General features: G+C 48.8%; 1 protein-coding gene across 1 annotated transcript; it reads left to right on the forward strand.

Moving 5' to 3' along the window:
* Nucleotides 1-440: 440 nt before the first annotated feature.
* Nucleotides 441-15815, forward strand: Ubqln4 (ubiquilin 4). The gene is made up of 11 exons (XM_051199442.1): nucleotides 441-616; nucleotides 2132-2283; nucleotides 2602-2798; nucleotides 3172-3434; nucleotides 5855-6013; nucleotides 9374-9599; nucleotides 10626-10765; nucleotides 11219-11302; nucleotides 11436-11551; nucleotides 11898-12084; nucleotides 14116-15815. The coding sequence occupies exons 1-11, from the start codon at nucleotides 509-511 to the stop codon at nucleotides 14266-14268; spliced, it is 1785 nt and encodes a 594-aa protein (XP_051055399.1). The 5' UTR covers nucleotides 441-508; the 3' UTR covers nucleotides 14269-15815.
* Nucleotides 15816-19810: the final 3995 nt, after the last annotated feature.

Here is a 19810-nt window from a genome sequence, read left to right on the forward strand (position 1 = left end):
TGCAGTCTTGACATCCAAGAAGAGAAGCCACGTAGGCAAACTCCAGGTCTCTGAAACTGGCCCCCTCGGGACGGCTCCCGGGCGGCCATAGCTATTCCTGCAGAGGTGTTAAGGACGTCCAGATCCAGGAACGACCCCAGGCCTGGCAGAGACCCCGCCTCCTAAGAAAACCCAGTTACCCCAGGGATCGGAGATGAGGCGGCGACATAGAAAGTCCTTTGTCCCGAATGGGAGAGAGCCGCGGGCAGCGCTGAGCCTCGGCGCCCGCTACGCCGCCCTCTGGGCTCCCGAGAAGCTTCCCCGACCAGCTGCGGACCCCGCTCTGCCCTGGGCCGCCCCAGCTGCAGTGCCCCCCCAGGCCGCCCGGGGCGCTGTGGCTGAGGTGTCCGGAGGGGGCGGCGGAGCCTTGGGGAGGGGCGGGAGGGGGAGTTGGAGGCTCCGGAGTCGAGCCGGGCCGGGCGGGCCGGGAGGAGGAGCCGGGCGGGCTGGCGGGCGGCCGGGCGGCGGCATGGCGGAGCCGAGCGGGGCCGAGACGAGGCCCCAGATTCGGGTCACCGTCAAGACCCCCAAGGACAAGGAGGAGATCGTGATCTGCGATCGAGCCTCGGTCAAGGAGGTAGTACCGCTGGCGCTGGAGGGAGGAGGGCGGGAGCAGTGCACCGTGGGGTCAGCGCTGATATGGAGACCTCGGGGACGGCCTGGCAGTGGGGACGGGCCCCCGGCCGGGGCGGAGCCCACGGGGATCCGAGCAGCGCGAGGGCAATCGAGGCGGGTAGGGGGCGCCCTGCCTGGGTTAGTCCGGCGAGCGTGGTGCGGGTTGGGATGGGTTTGGCCACGCTACCAGGGCTGGGGGCGTGGTGGGGGAGCTTGAGAAAGGGACACCTTGCTTGCGGGCACCCGGAGGGTCCTAGGCTTGAGTGTAGAGTGCGCCACGGTTACTGGCGGAGGTTCCGGGCGCCGAGGCACAGTGTGGCCCGAGTGAGCTTGCGGCTAAGCTCCCCCGGGAGAGTCGCGTGGTGGGGGTACTCTCTCTCCCTACGGATCCTTCCTGCCCGCAAATCGAAACGGTTATGCTGTTCAGTTTTCTGCCCTATAGGATTTATTGAGCCCAGTAGGTGCTCAACAAAATAATGTTGAATGAGCGAGGGACTATGCCTGTGTTCCTCACTGCTTGAAGCTGCTCCAGAATTGCACATAGGCGGGGCTTAGGATAGGCCATCTGGTTGGAAGAGAGGGATCTTTGCTTAGCAAGTGCACTGTTTATAATTAGAGTATGTGTTGTGTTGTGTTTTGGAGGAGCTGATAGAATCTAGAGAATCTAACTCACCCCAGACTAGCCTTTGATACCACGACTCCTCTCCCATGCAAGGATTTTACAGTCCTGGCCGGGCGGTGGTGGTGCGTGCCTTTAAACACAGTTACTCAGGGAGGCAGAGACTGGAGGATCTCTGTGAGTTCGAAGCCAGCCTGGTATATAGAGCTACACAGAGAAACCCGGTCACGAGAAAATTAAGGGGAGGGGGAAAAAGAATTTATAGACCTTCCAGAAATACGGCTCATATTGAGAGTGTATCTGATGGAGATACTGATGTACAGACCTGAATTCCTACCCCCACCGTGATCCTTATCCTTAAAATCCCAGCAGAGGCAGGCAGACCTCTGCTGGGTGAGTTTGAGGTCAGCCTGGTCTACATAGAGAGTTCCAGGACAGTAAGAGCTACATGGAGAGACTCTGTCTCTAAATAAATAAATGAGATATTCAGGATAGTAACTGACATACTAGATTACTCAACAGCTGGACCTACTTGTTACTGTTATGAGGAAGCTGGGAATAATAAAGTGCAGAGAGAAACTTCGAGTCAAGAGAAAGATGAAGAGAGACAGCCTGAGACCAAGGCTAGTTGAAGGAGTTAGGATGCGGAGGGCTGCCCAGGTGGTAACCCTCACAGAGAACTGGGTGGGAGATGGCAGCTGGAGCTTTCTAGGGTTGGGAGACTGTATCATGGAATTCATCGAAAAAGCAGATCTATGTCACTGTTGCTTATTGCAGCTAGAGGGGCAGAGTTGAGAGTAGAGGCCTGGCAATGGAGTACAGGCAGCCTCCACAGTGATCTCTGCCTCTTGACCACAGTTCAAGGAGGAAATCTCCCGGAGGTTTAAGGCTCAGCAGGATCAGCTGGTCCTGATCTTCGCAGGCAAGATCCTCAAGGATGGAGACACACTGAACCAGCATGGGATCAAGGATGGGCTCACCGTCCATCTAGTCATCAAGACCCCTCAGAAGTAAGTTCAGGAAAGCTGACCTTGCTCCTAATTGGGACTTCGTTTCAGAGTCTTTCTCAGCTGTTCAACCACGCAGACAGCTGTTGGTCGGGCTAGCCTCAGGTGGATAGATCTTACTTCTAGGGGAACCTGCCTGACCACTCCCAGATTGTCTTAAAGACTAGTGATACTGACATCATCTCCCTCTCCTGGATGTCCCCTGTATCCTGCCAGCTTGGGGCAAGGCTACTCAAGAGGTGGCTTGCAATGGCAGCAGCTACACAGCCAGCTTTCCACTTGTACCCTCTCTAACCAGGATTATCCATACGTTATCCTCAGGGCTCAAGATCCAGTGACTGCTACTGGTTCTCCCCCATCCACTCCTGACTCTGCCTCTGCACCCTCCACCACACCTGCCTCACCTGCTGCCCCTACCCAGCCCTGCGGCTCTGGTGCCACTTCAGATGCTGGCAGTGGAGGGGGACCCACTCCGGTGGCTGCAGAGGGGCCCCCAAGTGCTACTGCATCGATTCTCTGTAAGCCTTTAGGGAAGAGGGCATAATCTTGTATTTATTGGGCAGGGAGTGGGGTACATAAAGATAAAGAACAGCAGTCCCATGGAGGGGGGAGACACTCTTCCAGATAGTGGAGCTTAAGCCAAGCTGGGGTAGGGGTGGGGGGGCCAGTTTATGAGGGTTTCCAGGGTTTCAGGAGGGAGTAGAGAAAGGCAGGTGGCTGTCTCATTTCTCTCTGTGCAATGATATGCTCAGCTTGGTCTCTGCTTTAAAGAGATCTCCTTTCTGGAGCTGTGAGAAGTCATTAGGGCCTATCCTGGAGACCCAAATTCACAGGCTCTGATAGATGTGAGATGGGCCTGAGATGTAGACTCTATTCTACTCCTTCCCACAGCTGGCTTTGGAGGTATCCTTGGCCTAGGCAGTCTGGGCCTGGGTTCTGCCAACTTCATGGAGCTACAGCAACAGATGCAGAGACAGCTCATGTCCAATCCTGAGATGCTGTCACAGATCATGGAGAACCCCTTAGTCCAGGATATGATGTCAAACCCTGACTTGATGCGCCACATGATCATGGCTAACCCCCAGATGCAGCAGTTGATGGAGAGGAACCCCGAGATCAGCCACATGCTCAACAACCCTGAGCTCATGAGGCAGGTGGGTATGAGACAAGGCTGGAGGAGGGAGGAATGTGGTGTCAGCCGTTCCTAGCTTATTATTTGTTCATTCAATTGAGCAGCTATATTTTGAACACTTGATACAGTAATGAAGAGTTTAGGCCAGGAAAGTGGTACAGTTATGCAGGCAACACCGTAAGACTAGTGATCCCCTAAAGATAATCCCAGAATCTCCTAGGAAGGCTTCTGACTCTACTCTGGGTCTCATAGAAGGTCTTCTAGAAGTTTGAGCTGAGACCAAAACAAAGACATTGGATGATCCAAGGAAAGAAAAATCATGTTCAAGACCAAGGAAGCCCAAAGCAAAGGCCAAAGCTAGACCCACCCAGCCGAGGAGGACACCCAGTGGAGATCATTCCTGGAACTCACTCTGTAGACTAGGCTAGCCTTGACAAAGATCCACCTGCCTCTGCCTTCCAAGTATCAGGATTATAGGTGTGCAAGCGTGCAACGCCACTGGCCTGCTTTTGGTTTTTGGTTTTTGTTTTTTGTTTTTTTTAATATTTATTTATTTTTGACACATGGTCTTTCTATGTAGCTCTGGTTGTCCTGGAATTCTCTATATAGATCAGACTGGCCTCAAACTCATAAAGATCCCCCTCCTTCTGCCTCCTGAATGCTGGGAAAAGGTGTGTGCCACTATGCCAGGCTGCAAACCATTTTCTGGAGGCTGTTTACCAGAAAACAGGATAGGTGTCTTGCCATCAAGGTTGTGAAGACCAGAGTCTGATTCACTGGCAGGTAACTCCCCTAACAACTAAGGCTTTTAAATTGTTTTCCAAGTAGTTAGTTGATTCTTTTGAGACAGGGTCTCACTATATAGACCAGGCTAGCCTCAAACTCACAAGAGATCTGCCTACCTCTGCTCCTGAATGCTAGGATCAAAGGTGTGTACCACTACATGGCCATGGCTTTTTTTTTTTTTAATGGTGTAAGGATTTTTTGAATGTTTGGGTTTGTTGTTGTTGTTGTTGTTTCTGGCCTAGAACAGTACCTGTTCCATACTAATAGTTCAGTAAATACTTTTTGTATGGTAAATGATAGGACAAGGGATTGCAGTCCTGTTGGGCTAGGTTTGTGGGTCTAAGAAGGTGTCGTAGAGGACTGGAGTGGATTTGGGGAGAAGGCAGGCCAAAGAACAGGAATGAGTAGCTTATTGGCTTAAGTGACACTGACAGCAGCTCTAAAGAAAAGACCCCTCATCCTCAGTGTTGCAGAGGGTTCCGTTTGGCTAAAGAGGGGGCAATGAATCCTTTCCCTACCCAGTTTAATGTACCAGGACTCACAGTGTCTGCGTGACTAAATTATGTGTGTTAGGGGACAATGGGTCTGCAATCCTCCCTGACCACATTTTCAAATCTACAAAAGATGAACAGGAGTACTTACATGGGATGGTTATTGTGAAAATGGTGTGACTTCAATGCTAGGTTATATAGTTGCCTGCTTACTCTTTACTCTTTTGGGAGGCCAGCCACCCCGCTCCCAAATAAATACAGACAGGCTTGTTCTTACTTATGAATGCCTGGCCTTAGCTTGGTTCATTTCTAGCTAGCTTTTCTAACTTAACGTAAATTTTCCCATCTACCTTTTGCCTATGGGATTTTTCCTTTTCTTACCTTTGTATACCTTACTTTCACTTTTACTCCAAAGCTGGCTGGGTAGCTGCATGGCTGGCCCCTGGCGTGTCCTCTTGTTCTTCTTGCTTCTCCATTCTCTCAGATTTCTCCTCCCATTTATTCTCTCTGCCTGCCAACCCTGCCTATCCTTTCCTGCCAAGCTATTGGCTGTTCTGCTCTTTATTAGTTCAATCGGGTGTTTAGACAGGCTCAGTAAAAAGACTGCACAGAGTTAAACTAATGCAACATAAAAGAATGTAACACATCTTTGCATCAACAAGTGTTCCACAGCATAAACAAATGTAACACATCTTAAAATAATATTCTACAACAGGCTATTTAGTTGCTGTTAGTGTCAGGTCGTGTAGGTGTCATGATGAAGCCAGCAAGCTACTTATTTCTGTTCTTTGGACTGCCATCTTCCCCCCAAATCTTCAATTCTCTAAGACACCTTCCTGATAAATCTAGCTTCACAGGACTCCAACCTCTTGTCCTATAATTTATCATCCAATAAGTATTTATTGAGTCACAACTATGGAACAGGCACAGTTGTAGGCAGGGGAAAAAAAAAAAACCTGGGGCCCCAGAAAAGCCAACCGAGATAGCCACAGAGAGGCAGGGATGAAGTCCAGATTATACAAGAGGAAGGGGATCTGGTTTGCTTACTTCCTGACACTGTTGGGTAGTTCCTGGATTCCTCATGTCGGCTCCCTCCTCAGGTCCCTTTTCCTAGCTTGGTATTCCTCTGGTTCCAGGGCCCATCTCATATTTTTCCCTTCACTAGACAATGGAGCTTGCTCGGAACCCAGCCATGATGCAAGAAATGATGCGGAACCAGGACCGGGCCCTCAGCAACTTGGAAAGTGTCCCTGGAGGCTATAATGCCCTCCGCCGCATGTACACTGACATCCAGGAGCCCATGTTCACTGCTGCTCGGGAACAGGTGGGACCTGGAGGCAAGCTACAGGAGGGCTGGCTGGGTTCAGGGTTCCCTACTCAACCTAAGCATGCCCCAGAGCTTCAGCAGTTAGTTGCCCAGTCTCCGGGGGTGGGGGGTGGGGGGGGGTGGGACACCTTTGCTTGAAGGCATTTCCTTTGAAGTTCAGATCCAGTGACAGCCATCTTATTGAGGGCTGGATATAACAGAGGTCTCTAGGGAAGTAGGTAACATCTAGGGAAGTAGGTAAGATGGAGTCCAAACAATGTGTCTCAGCTATTGCCCATGGTTCATCTACATCAGAATCACTTGGGGAAACTTGTTAATAATAACAACGTTCCAGACCCTACTTAGGACTGCTATCTGGTCAGTTTCTACAAGCTTGTTTTTGTTTTTTGAGACAGACCTCATTATATAGCCCTGTCTAACCTGGAACCCTCTATGTAAAACAGGTTGGCCTCTGCTGCAATTTGATGTTCAATGAACCCTTGTTTTTGTTTTTATATTTTCAAGACAAGGTTTCGCTATGTAGCTCAGAGCATCCCAGAATTGAAATCCTCCCAAGCCAGTGTTGGGATAGGATTATGTACTTCTGGGGGATGAAAAAAAGAGTGAAAAAAAATGTATTTTTAAAATTTTATATGGATGGATGTTTGGCCTACATATATACTTGTGCACCATGTGCATGGAGTGCCTGTGAAGGCCAGGAAAAGGGGTCAGATCCTCTGGAACTAGAGTTACAGGTGGTTCTGAGCTACCCTGTGGGTACTAAGAAACAAACTGGCTTCCTCTGGAAGAGCAGTCAGTGCTCTTACCTGCTGATGCATCTCTCCAGCTCCTCCAGCTCCAGGGTTGTCTGTGTAGCTTTGGAGCCTGTCCCAGCACTCGCTCTGTAGACCAGGCTGGCTTCGAACTCAAAGAGATCCACCTGCCTCTGCCTCCCAAGTGCTGGGATCAAAGGTGTGTGCCACCACCACCGGTGGATTGCGCACTCTTAAAGATGTCTTATGAGTGGAGAATGTTGTTTACTGGTAGAGTGCTTGCCTAGAGTGTTCGAGGCTAGGTCAATTCCACCTCCACCAAAAAGAAAAAACTAAAGCAGCTTTATGAATATGCACTGTGGTATCCTATATCCATAGGAAGATCTGGGGTTCAAGGCCAGCCTAACTACATGAAATTCTGTCTCAAGTAAATAAATATATAATGTAGCTCAGTTGGAAGATTGCTTGTGTAACATGCACAAGGCCCTGGGATTGAGCCCTAGCAACACAAGATAGTGTGCTTCTGTGATCACAGTACTTGGGGACCCAGAGGTCATGGTTGTCCTCAGCTGCACATCAAGTTCAAAGCCAAGTTGAGAAACGTGATACCCTGTCTCCAAAACAAAACTAAATTGGATAGTTGAGAAAGACAACAAACACTCCAGCTAATTCCTATCACACACAGTAAAGCATTAAAAAAAAACAAAAACCCCACTGCTTTTACCAAGAGAATAAATCATTTGGCATCCACAAACCTGGGTTTATATACCTGCTTTGTCATTTTCTAGCAATGTAATTTTTTGTTTTGTTTTGTTTTTCTGAGACAGGGTTTCTCTGTAGCTTTGGAGGCTGTCCTGGAACTAGCTCTATAGATCAGGCTGGCTTCAAACTCAGAGATCTGCCTGCCTCTGCCTCCCAAGTGCTAGGAGTAAAAAGCACGTGCACCACCGTCCAACTCTAGCAATGTGATTTTAAGTGACGCCTCCCTTTAAGTGTCTTACTCCCTTGCTTTCACGGTAGAGGTCATCCATCATAGCAGTCGCGCCCACGCTTTGTCTCGGGACCCAATTATACCCTGAAAAATGAGAGAATAAACTGAGCATGGGGCATATACCTGTAACCCCAGCTTTCAAGAGCCAGAGGCAGGGGGATCACTAGTTTTGAGCCAGTCTGGTCTATAAGACAATTTCCAAGCCAGCTAGACCTACAGGTGACACGCTACCCACCCTCCAAAAAAGATGCATTCGTACTGTAATCCTATTACTCTAGAGATAAAGCAGAAAGTGTGGTTTTTCCGAAGACTTCTTCTAATGTCTGATCCTGTGGGACAGTAGGCTTGTCAGGTCTGCATTTGTTCCACTGAATGTCCCCTAGGACACAGTTTTCATAATAGAGTAAGTAAAAACAGCAAATTGACATTTGTGGACTTATGAAGAATTTGTAGACTTACAAGGGTCATAGGGCCACATTTTTGAGAACTGGCGTATAGAGGGATACTCTATTAGAATAAATGTGTCAAGGCATATAGTAGGTGCTCAGTAAATGGTGGGATCAGAGAAAGAGATTTAGTCTCCAGGTGCAGCAGGAAGAACAGAACAAGTTAAGGACAAGTGGTGGAGACGCTATGCAAATTGCAGGAATGAGAAGTCTGAAATGGCAGTGGCACATGGTTTGTGAAGCCAGCTGGTGATTTAACAGGTATCTGTTGAAGCCAAGGAGCCTCAGCTCAGCTCAGATGATTGGTTAGTTGTCTGCCTCCTGCTTCAAGATCTTAAGTAAACCTTTGTAAAACTGAGCAAGTGAAGGAGGGTCTAGAACTGCTCGGCACACGTGGCCCCCTGGGCATATAGATTCCTGGATAGGCCTCTGTCCTAGTTGCTGGAGGGAAGAGGTTTGGTGTTACCCTTGGGCAATGTGCCATCTGATGAGGTACAGTCCTGAGTAGTCTTTGGGAGCGTGGGGGAGGGAGGGACTGGGGGACCCACCCAAAGGACAGAGGAAGAAAACCTCAAGGGAATCCTTAGCCAGAGCTCTGCTCCCTGGGGCTTGCTTCGATGGTTCAAATGCTCTCAGCAGACCAACAAAGTTAGCAAGAGAGTTCTGGACCTTAGAATTAGGCCAAGGTGGCAGGAAAGAGGGAGCTGGGAGTAGATGGCGGGGAGTATCCAGGTCTGATGGTCTGCAACTGCAAAGCTAGTCATTCCTTACTGAGCACCTACTAGTGTTAGTGCTGAGGGTAAAAAGGTGAATTCGGAATTGCCTCTGCCCCTTAATCAGACAAAAATGCCTCATTACAGCACAGGAAAGATGTATGCGAAAGTCTGGTCACAGAGCCAAAAGCAGAGGCCCACACTGAGCACAAGCCAGGGAAATGGCATCTTTCCTGAGGGCTTTGGCTGTCAGTCACTGGCATCAGTCAGGTGCCCTCTGCAGGGTCGGGTGAGGGTGGAACTAGTCCTTTGGGAACAGAGAACAGATGAGGATGTCTGATGCTTCTCTGCATTCCCTGGGGGAAGGGCGGGTCCCAGGTGTGAGCAGAGAGGGAGCCTCTCCCTTGTCCCTGATTTGTTTCAGTCCTTAACCCGAAACCTTTCCCTCCTCCCAGTTTGGCAACAATCCCTTCTCTTCCCTGGCCGGGAACTCCGACAGCTCATCCTCCCAACCTCTTCGGACTGAGAATCGAGAGCCCCTCCCTAACCCCTGGAGCCCCTCGCCCCCCACCTCCCAGGCCCCCGGGTCCGGTGGGGAGGGCACCGGAGGATCGGGGACCAGCCAGGTGCACCCGACAGTCTCGAACCCTTTTGGGATCAATGCGGCTAGCCTGGGGTCAGGTATGTCTTAGGGTGAAAGGAGCTTAGCGGGGTCACACCTGGGCAGTCCCTCTGCCCCAGGACTGAATGGGGTTCACATTGCTTCAGTGTATTGAAAACAGGTGAGACTGAATTAAAACTACAGGTCACAGCAGCCTGGAGTGATGGCCCTGCCCCCTCAGAGGAAAGTTTGCTGTGGTCGTGTCCCATGTCCCTAGTAGTGACCTAAGTAAAGCTCATGTGTAAACCAGGCTCCATGAACACTTTCCAATACCATCCAGTGTAAATGGGGCAGAGTGGGAGATGAAGATTAGGGAAGGGTTGTGGAAGAATTGGAACATATCCAGGGACGGGGATGTGATGGCAGAAGAGACAGATGTACAGGGTTATCATGTACACAAATGCAGGGTACACACTGCTAAGCCCCAGGGAATTCTCTGGGCTGTGACAGGACACATGGCTCTGGGATTTCTTTTGGTAGATTCCCTGATTTAATTGGGAATGTGCTTCTGTTTCCTTATTTATTAAGGAAGGAATAGCTCTTGGCCTGTGGTTTACACACTATTCCTAAGTGTTGGGGGATCTGCATCATCTCCAGGAGAGGAAGGAGGAAGGGACCATATGGAAACCAGCTCCATGTCTCCTGCCCTGGCTTCTGCTGCACCATTACGGCACCTGAGTGGGATTTGGCTTGAGAAGCAGGCCACTGCTGCTAAGGCAGGGTTAAAAGCTGACATTCTCCGTGGCATTCAGTTCTTTCCAGCTCACAGTGTCTGAGCTTGGGGCAGGCGCAGTCCAGAGAGACATATCTCAGACTTGGTTTCTAGCCAGTTAGCCCTTAGCCAAGTTGATGGGACAGGTCCAGGATAAAACATTGTAAGCTAACTTTAGAATCAGGAGCACTTGGACCCGTGTCATGTGCTCAGATGCCCCTTTGACTGTAGCTTCTGTTTCCTGACCACTCTTGAAATAATGTAGATGAAATGAAGTATCTGGTTTCCATTTGGACCCCTTTCTTCCTGTCTTGTTTCTCCCTCTTTGTTGCAGGGATGTTCAACAGCCCAGAAATGCAGGCACTCCTCCAGCAGATTTCCGAAAACCCTCAGCTGATGCAGAATGTGATCTCAGCCCCTTACATGCGCAGCATGATGCAGACGCTCGCCCAGAACCCTGACTTTGCTGCTCAGGTATGAAACTGGGGAAAGGAAGTACTGCTGGGGAAAGGGCTCCCCACGGCAACAGTTTGCGGTGACAGTTGAAGCACTCTGGGGCCAGGCTGCCTAGGTTCATACTCCAAGTTCTGCTACTTAACAGCCTTGTGAGCTAAGCAAGTTATCTCAACACCTGATCACCTCTGCAAATGGTAGCAACAGTAGTTCCCCACTGGGATGGATGGCGTGGCACATGGGAGCCACTTGAAATAGTAGCTCAATTGGTGGTCAGACAGGCCTGGGCACTTCTGTGCTCAACACACAGGTCCATTTCTTTCACTGCCTTGCATGGGCCTTTGGAGTACTGAGAATCTTGAAATGCTGGTTAGATTTCCTGCAGTGGTAGGAGTGCTGGGGAGCGTCGGAAGCTGTGGGGGATGTCTTAGGGTAGGATGACTCAAGCCTCGCCTACTCCCTTCACTCTGGCAGATGATGGTGAACGTGCCGCTGTTTGCGGGGAATCCACAGCTTCAGGAGCAGCTCCGCCTGCAGCTCCCTGTGTTTCTGCAGCAGGTGAGTGAGGACTGTAGCAGGGAGACCTGGGAGCCCAATGGCTAGAAGTTAAGGTGACAGACAGGCCGGAGCTGAAGGTTACTTGCTCTTTCCTGCTGTCTCCTTTTGCCCTTCTCTGCTTGTTTCCCAACAGATGCAGAACCCAGAGTCTCTCTCCATCCTCACCAACCCCCGGGCCATGCAGGCCTTGCTGCAGATCCAGCAGGGCCTGCAGACCCTGCAGACTGAAGTCCCTGGGCTGGTACCCAGGTAAGGAGAGCTAGTGATTAAGGTACAGTCTATATGTCTGTCTGTCTGTCTGTCTACCTCTTATACACACGCACGCGCGCACACACACACACACACCATTGCACCATTGTTCCTGGATCCGTTTTCCTGTTTTGTTCTGAAGGCTTTCTCTTCTGGATCTCACATTTCCATTCTTTTCTATTCCTTTCAGACTAAGTCTCCCTTTGGTAGCCCAGGATAGCTGCAAGCTTGTGGTCCTCTTATCTCAGCCCCCCAGGGCTGAGGTTACAAGCTTGTTCCTCCATGTCCATTTCCCATCCTGTTCTGGACTGCTGTCTCCTAACTCTTGTTCTTTTCCTGCCTCCAGCCTTGGCTCCTTTGGGACATCCCGGACCCCTGGACCCCTGGCAAGCAGCAACTCTGGTTCTGCAGCTGAGGCCCCCACCTCCTCCCCCGGTGTACCAGCTACGTCTCCTCCTGCAGCGGGTTCCAGTGTCCAGCAGCAACTGGTGCAGCAGATGATCCAGTTTTTGGCTGGAGGTGGAAACTCACAGGTATACAGGGCAGCCACCCATCCATCCTGAGCAGCATCAAGGACAGGAGTGGAGTAGAGGCAGCAGTACAGGCTTTGCAGGAAGCCAGACCAGGCTGGCTTCAGGGCCTAATCTGCCACTCAGTACATGCTTGGTACCATGCTGAATGCTCTGTCTAGGAGAGTCATTTACCCTGCTTTCCAACTGCCTCAGGAGATTGTCGCAGCATCAGTGTGTTACAGATGGGGAAAACTGAGGGCAAAGAGGTCAACTGGCTGCTCACTTACCTAGCCGGCAGATGATTAAAGTCAAGGGCAGGGTCTTAGGTAGGCACAGGCGCAGAGATGACTTGGGAGTGTGACCTTTGTGCCTCTTCTGGAAACACTGTTCTGCAAACATTTGTGTAAACACTAATAGGGCTGGGTCAGCTTGATCTCCAAGGCACACCCACTTCAAACTTGGTGACTGAGAAATGTCAGCATGACACTGAGAAGGGCTCTGACACTATAGGGCTTGTTATGTGGTCCTAGGGAAGGATATCTAGGCAGGTGGACAGTAAACACCGGCCTTCTGTATTCAAGCTTTCTTGTCAGACTGTCTTTGGACCTCTGGCCCAAAAATAATGACCTGAAGACTTATTATGAAAGCTTGGCCTTAGCTTAGTCTTTTTCCCAACTAGCTCTTATATGCTCAAACTCACCCACGTGGCTTGGGTAACCTTTCTTATTTTGGCACATCCAACTTGCTCCAAGTCTGATGGTGAAATCAGGTGCCTAGATTCCTCCTTCCCGATTCTCTCTCTACCTGGAAGTCCTGTCTATTCTCTCCTGCCTACCTATTAGCCATTTAGCTCTTTATTAAGCCAATCAGAAGACTCCTTAGGCGGAGACATATCTTAACAGTGTAAACAAATATTCCACACAGCTTTCCTCTTGCGGGATCTTGATCAAGACTTAGCTTTCCAAACATCCCATGGGAAAACACTGTAGTCAGACTTTTTTGGGGGGCTGCCAACTCACAAATAACAACACGGAGATTTGTTTTAATTATGAAACATTAGCCTTTAGCTTAGAATTGTCCCATCCAGGCAGGAGATAGTAGTGCACACCTTTAATCCAAGCATCAGGAGGCAGGGGCAGGCGGGTCTCCGTGAGTTCCAGGCCTGCCTGGTCTACAGAGTGAGTTCTAGGACAGGCTCCAAAGCTACACAGAGAAACCCTATCTCAAAAAATAAAACAACAGGAAAATTGTCCCAACTAGCTCTTATAACTTAAGTTAACCCATTTATATCAGTCTATGTTCTGCCACGTGGCATTATCTCTCTTTTGTCTTGTACCTCCTGTTTCCTCTCTGTGTCTGGCTCACAACTCTGCCTTTCCTCTTCCCAGAGGTCTCTCTCTCTCTGCCCATAAGTCCTACCTGTACTTCCTGCCTACCTATTCGTCGTTCAGCTTTTTATTACACCAATCGTAGCAATACATCTTCACACAGTTCACAAATATCCCATAGCAAAACAGGTCCCTGGAAACTAGAGTTACAGACAGTTGTGAGCCACCATGTAGGTGCCAGGAATCAAAGTCAGGTCCTTGGGAAGAAAATCACTGAGCCACTTCTCTGTCCCAGCATCAGTCTTTTGAAGTATCTATTAACATCTGGAGAGCATGTAGGAACAAACTGACCAGGCCTACCAGGGACTTAGGAAGTTTAACAAAAGTATCGTTATTTACTAACTTGGGAACTAGGTTCCCTGACCTTCATTTGCATCTCACTTTTCCTCAGCTAAGCACAAAGCCTTGGTGTGGGAGTGGGGGACAAGGGGATACAAGGACCATCCTTGACCATGGAGGTGTTAGGGACCTACTGGTATTATGTAAACACTCAAATTCAAACTGTCCCTCTAGGAGACAGGCATGGTGTTACATGCCTGCAATCCCAGCAGTTCTAGGCCAGCCTGGGCTACATACTACATAGCAAGGCATTCTCAAAAAGAAAGGAAGGAAGAGAGGGGCTAGCCCTAGAATGGGTCCATGCCCACTTGCCTGCCTCCTCCAGGTGCCGATGCCAGAAGTCAGATTTCAGCAACAGCTGGAGCAACTGAACTCCATGGGCTTTGTCAACCGTGAAGCCAACCTACAGGCCCTGATTGCCACAGGAGGGGACATCAACGCGGCTATTGAGAGACTCCTGGGGTCCCAGCTCTCCTGATCCCTTGGCCCATGCCTCCTGCCTTCCCCACCTCTCAGCGCCAGCCTTTGGCTCCTCTGTCAAGCCCTACCTTCTGTAGCCTGTCTTCTTTGACCTCTACAAACAGCAGGGTGACACTAGAGGCATTGGCCCAACCCCGTAGCTCTGTCCAAGGATTTTAATTCAGTTGCTGTCTAATGAAATCTCTCCTGGTCCTCCGAGCAGAGCTATTTAGTTTGCACAGTTGTGTTGTCAGTTGGCCCCGCCTCCTTGCCCACAAGTACTCTGGCAGTGTTCAGTCTTCTCCCAGGGTCTGAGAGAGGAGGACCCCGTCTGGCGTCCTGGAAGTCTTCCATCAGTACCACTAGGGATTAGCTTGCCTTACATTTACTTTTACTCTCTCCTTTCCCTCCCTGACCTCAACCCAACCAGTGTTTGAATTTCACTCTGTGGAGAGGAACTGATGAAATGCTGTAGTTTTCTTTCTCTGCCCCTATTCTGCACATCCATCCAGCATTTTCTCATGGGCTTCTTTGGGACTCTGAGTCAGGGAGAAAGACACCTGTCCTCTTGCCCAAATGGAGCAATGAGCCAGTGCTCTGGGCAGGGTTACTAAGGACAGACAAGACCAGCAGAGGCTGGTGCTGGAGAGCGAGAGCTGAGAGACCCTGGAAGCAGGGACTGGGGGAAGATGGCCTCAGCTGAATGCTTGCAAGTCGGAATTGACAGTTGGGATCTAGCACCAGTAGATTTCAGGTTGGAGAACCCAGGCTCAGGCCTGACAGAAGAGAGAGACTGATGGAGTTTGAATTGAAGAAAGGAGCTCTACAAAGCTGAGCAGTGTCCCCTACAAGGAATCCGGTTGGTCCATTGTCTCCATTACACACATGTTCCAATGACCCAGGACCTGCCTATATCTTCAAGCTCTGGTACTTTTGAGCCCCACTCTCCAGGAGATATGATGGGGTTGGATCTTTCTCGGCAATATGGAGAAGTTGTGCATATATGAGTATCATGAAAGTTGGGGAGGTGTGTGTTCTTTGTTGGTTTCTGGTTTACAACTTTGTCAACAGAAAAGAGTAGGTACAAGGGCCAACCTAGTGGAGGAATATAGCATTGGGATAGCTGGGTTGCTTGGGTCTCTGGGTGTTGGGTAACCAAAAAGCATATTGGGTAATTCTAAAGATAATGGCTGTAACTGATACCCTTACCATCATTACTCTTGCAGTGGAAAAAATATTGAGTTTTCTCTTCCAGAGCTCCTTCCTTTCAATTCCTTGCTGGTTCCCTCTAGCCAAGAAAGTTCTATTTGAAGAAGGGGTGGGAACAGTGATGCCTTTAATAAGAAATTAGGTTTAGCTCAGCTGGGGTACTGAGGGAGAAGCTCCCAACACATTTCTCTCTGCTATATGGTCCAGCTACTTGGAGGATCCCTGAGTAGGACATTGAGGAATCCTGTTCCAGTTGGGGAAGGGTCCCAAGCAATTCAGACATGCCTGCCCTTTTCCTCCCTTACTCCCAACACCCACCCTGGCCTTTGTAAATAAATGATTTTTGTTGTGAGAGTACATTGATGTTGGTGTTTGTTTTCTGCGGGACGGTTTGGGTGGAAGACAAGGTCATTGTTTGTCTTGAGTTTTGGTGTTCTGAGAAGGTGTCACTGTAGCCCGAGCTGGCCTGAAACGTGCAGCAGCCCTCTGCCTCTGTGTTCCAGTGATGGGATTGTAGGCCGAGCCTCTACACTTGCCTTATCTTTTGTGTAATGAAGCTATGAGTAGAGACTGGTGATATAAAAAATGAGCCATGAATGGGAGAATGAGAGACTATGCTTCAAACAAGTTCACAGTGCAAATTCCAATGCTGGATAAAAGGAAAAAAGAAAAAAAAAATCAAGGAGAATGATGACCCCTCCCTCAAAGAACTGGAAGGCCATCCGGGAGTGTTGTATGGATTAGCCCTGTGAATTTTCTAATTCATTTTGATCTGGTACGATTTGAATTGCTACATCTGCAGAGAGGCGTATCAGGGTATAGAAACTTCAACAACCATCTGTAGCTCTAGTTCAGGGGGTCTGGCACCAGCCTATTCTGGCCTATGCAAGCAGCAGGTATGCACATGGTACCCAGACATACATGCAGGCAAAACAAACATCTTTAAAAATAACAGCTGGGTGGTGGTGGCGTAGGCCTTTAATCCCAGCACTCAGGAGGCAGAGCCAGGTGGATCTCTGAGTTCGAGGCCAGCCTGGTCTACAGCGGGAGTTCCAACACAACCATAGATACAAAGAAACTCTGTCTCAAAAAAAAGAGTCAAGACCTGCTTGTTATCTAGTAAGACCCTGTCTCAAACCAAAAATAAAGATTTTTGTTTTAGGATGATAATGCTGTTCTCCATGATATTAAAATAAGATAAATGCCAACACAGTGGCACCTGCCTTCAAGCCCAGAACTCAGGAGGCAGAGACAGGCAGATATCTGCAAAGTTCATAGCCAGCCTAATTTACATGTAAGTTCCAGGTCAGCTAGGCCTAGGCAGAGACACTGTCACAAAACAAGGTAATAATGGGTCCACAACTATACAGTGAAACTTAATGCATTCAAAGATCAAACAAAAGAGGCGAAGACAGCATATATATATAAAAAGAATGACCAGAGGCCAGGCCTGTGGTATATGCATTTAATCCCAGTACTCTGGAGGCATAGGCAGGAGAATCTTTGTGAGTTTGAGACCAGCCTGGTGGACTACAAGAGCTAGTTCCAGGACAGGCTCCAAAGCCACAGAGAACCCTGTCTCGGGCCGAGGGGGGGGTACCAATAGAGGATATTTAAAGGATAGGGAGTCCCTACTTTTATACACTCACTGATGGTGACCTGTGAAATGTAGAATCTAAGATTCAACGCCAAAGAAGCTAGACACTGCACTGTGGTGCACAGAAATGGCTTCTCGGGGTGGGCAGAAGGATCAGCAGACAGAACTGCCTGACTGACCACCTGAGACAGTCCTAGATCCCACAGTGGAGGAAGAGAATTGACTCCCTGGCCATGTCTGCTGACCTCCACACGAACAGGTGGAGGAGCACACACACACACACACACACACACACACACGAGTAACACATTTAAAAAATAACTGGTTCCTCGGTTCCTATGGATGTACTATAAACTTTGTGGTCGGTTCTCATGTAGTCCAGGGTAAACTCGCTGTGTAGCTTGAAGTCTTCATCCCTCTGCCCATAGCTCTGCACCTACTAAGAGCTTAGAGTATAGCTCTATACCACCCGGGGTTGGCCTGTTTCTTTGTTTTGCTTTGTTTTTCCCATTTTATTTGTGTGGGGGTATTTTGTCTATGTGCTGCCTGTGTTCGGGTGTACAGTATCCACTGAGACCGGAAGAGTATTGGATCTCCCAGGACTGGAATTAACAGATGGTTGTGAGCCATCATGTGGGTGCTGGGAATCAAGCCTGGCTTCCGTGGAAAAGCAGCCAATCTTCTTTACCTCTAAGCCATCTCTCCAGACCCTGTATCTGACATTTATTGTGTTTTGTTTTCTTAATAGTTATTTTAAATTTTTTATTATTTTATGTGTGTGCGTGTTTTTGTCTGTATCTGTTCACCATGTGGAGTGCTGTGGAGGCCAGAAGAGGGTGTCAGATTTTTCCCTGGAACTGTACAGATGGTTTTGACCCAAAATATGGCTTCTGGGAATCTAACCTGGGTCGTCTGCAAGAGCAGCAAATGCTCTTAACTACTGAGCATCTCTCTAGCCCCCTCACCCTTATTTTTGTTTTGAGACAGGGTCTTACTGTGTAACTCTGGCTAACATCAAATGCACAGAGGTCCACCAGCTTCTACTTTCCCAAGGGTTAAAGGCCTGCAGCTCTACCCTGCATTGTTCTGCTGGTTTGAGATGGAGATAAGGCTTACTATGTAGCCCAGCCTTGCCTCAGGCTCCTAAATGTTACAATTACAGGCCTGTGTCACTAGTTTTGATACATTGCCAGATGGTAGACACTAGGCTCCTCATTGTTGAAGTGAGAATCTAGAAGTAAAGGAGGAGGGCTAAAATCATTTACAGTAATGATTAAAGCTAGAGTCATCTTCCTTAACTCATGTTTAGTTAATACAGACACCGAATATGTGTGTGCTACCAATTGTTAAAAAGTTTAGTATACATGATTTTTTTTTCCTGTGTTGTCAGCTGAAAGAGCATAAAAATATTGACTGTTACCTTAAAAACCCAGATCCTAGAACCCACTCTACAGATAAGGAACTAGGGGCTGGGGACACAGGTCAGTGGTGGAGTATTGGCCTAACCTTTACTAAGTTTAATTCCTGGTGCTGAGGTGGGGTAGGGAAGAACTGGGTTCTTTGGAGAAATGATTGATTGGAGACTGGGGCAAGAAGAGACTGGCCAGAGCATCTTTCAGGACAGAAAGTAAGGAAGTGGTTTTAAAACAGGACTCAGCCACTGAGTGCACTGGCTGCTCTTCTAGAGGACCAGGGTTCAATTCCCAGCACCCATATGGAAACTCACAAACATTTGTAACTCCAGTCCCACAGGATTCCTATACCTTCTCTGGCTTCCTCAGATACTTTACACATGTGATAGGCAGGCATACATGCAAGCAAAACACCATCTACATAAAAAACAAAAAACAACAGCATGCCAGCCACACTGAGGAGGCAGACAAGAGGCTCTGTGAGTTCAAGGCTAGAATAGTCCAAATAGCATGTTCTGGACCATCCAAAGATACATAGTAAGACCCGGTTTCAAAAAACAAAATGAAACAACAGCATTACACAGTGACAGCATACTTTCGGGACATTAACTGAAACAGCTCCCAAAGGCCAATGCCAAAACAACCCGAGAACCCAAGCTGTAGTACTGTTATATTCAGTAAGCATGGAGGTGCACATTTCATACATGCCTCAACATTGAGATTGAGAGAGAGAGAGAGAGAGAGAGAGAGAGAGAGAGAGAGAGAGAGAGAATGAAAGACAGAAAATAGCCAGCAGCCAGTATTCCTCTGGAATTTGTGAAACTGGTTCACATCTGCCAAAAGGAATCATTTCTCTACTTCTGGCAAAGAGACATATGGCAACCTGTCGTGCCTATCAGCCCATGCTGTCTGCCAAGCTTCCTGAGTATAGTATCACAAGTACCTGTTGTACATTTTAAAGTCCATGCTAGCCCTTCTTACCTTCTCCCCCAACCTAAGCTCCCTCCAGCTCTCAGCTTCCTTTCCTCCATCTACCCATCCTTATACCCTGGCTACACTCACTAGTCTCTGTCACCTGTTACTCTACCTCCTCTCACAGATGACCCTGACCATGTCCAGTCTGCTGGCTAGTTTTGGTCTACTTCTTTCTCCATGTATTCTGGAATCTTCTGGATGCCCCTGGATATTTTCTCTTGTCTGTCTGTCTGTCTTATGTGTCTGGGTGTTTTACCTGCATGCATGTGTGTCTGTGTCACTTAGCATGAGCATGCAGTACCTGCAGTCCAGATCCTGGAACTAGAATTACAGGCAATTGTAGTCACCATGTTGCTGCTGGGAATTGA

Source organism: Phodopus roborovskii, unplaced genomic scaffold (assembly GCF_943737965.1).
Source record: "Phodopus roborovskii unplaced genomic scaffold, PHOROB, whole genome shotgun sequence".
Classification (NCBI taxonomy): Eukaryota; Metazoa; Chordata; class Mammalia; order Rodentia; family Cricetidae; genus Phodopus; species Phodopus roborovskii.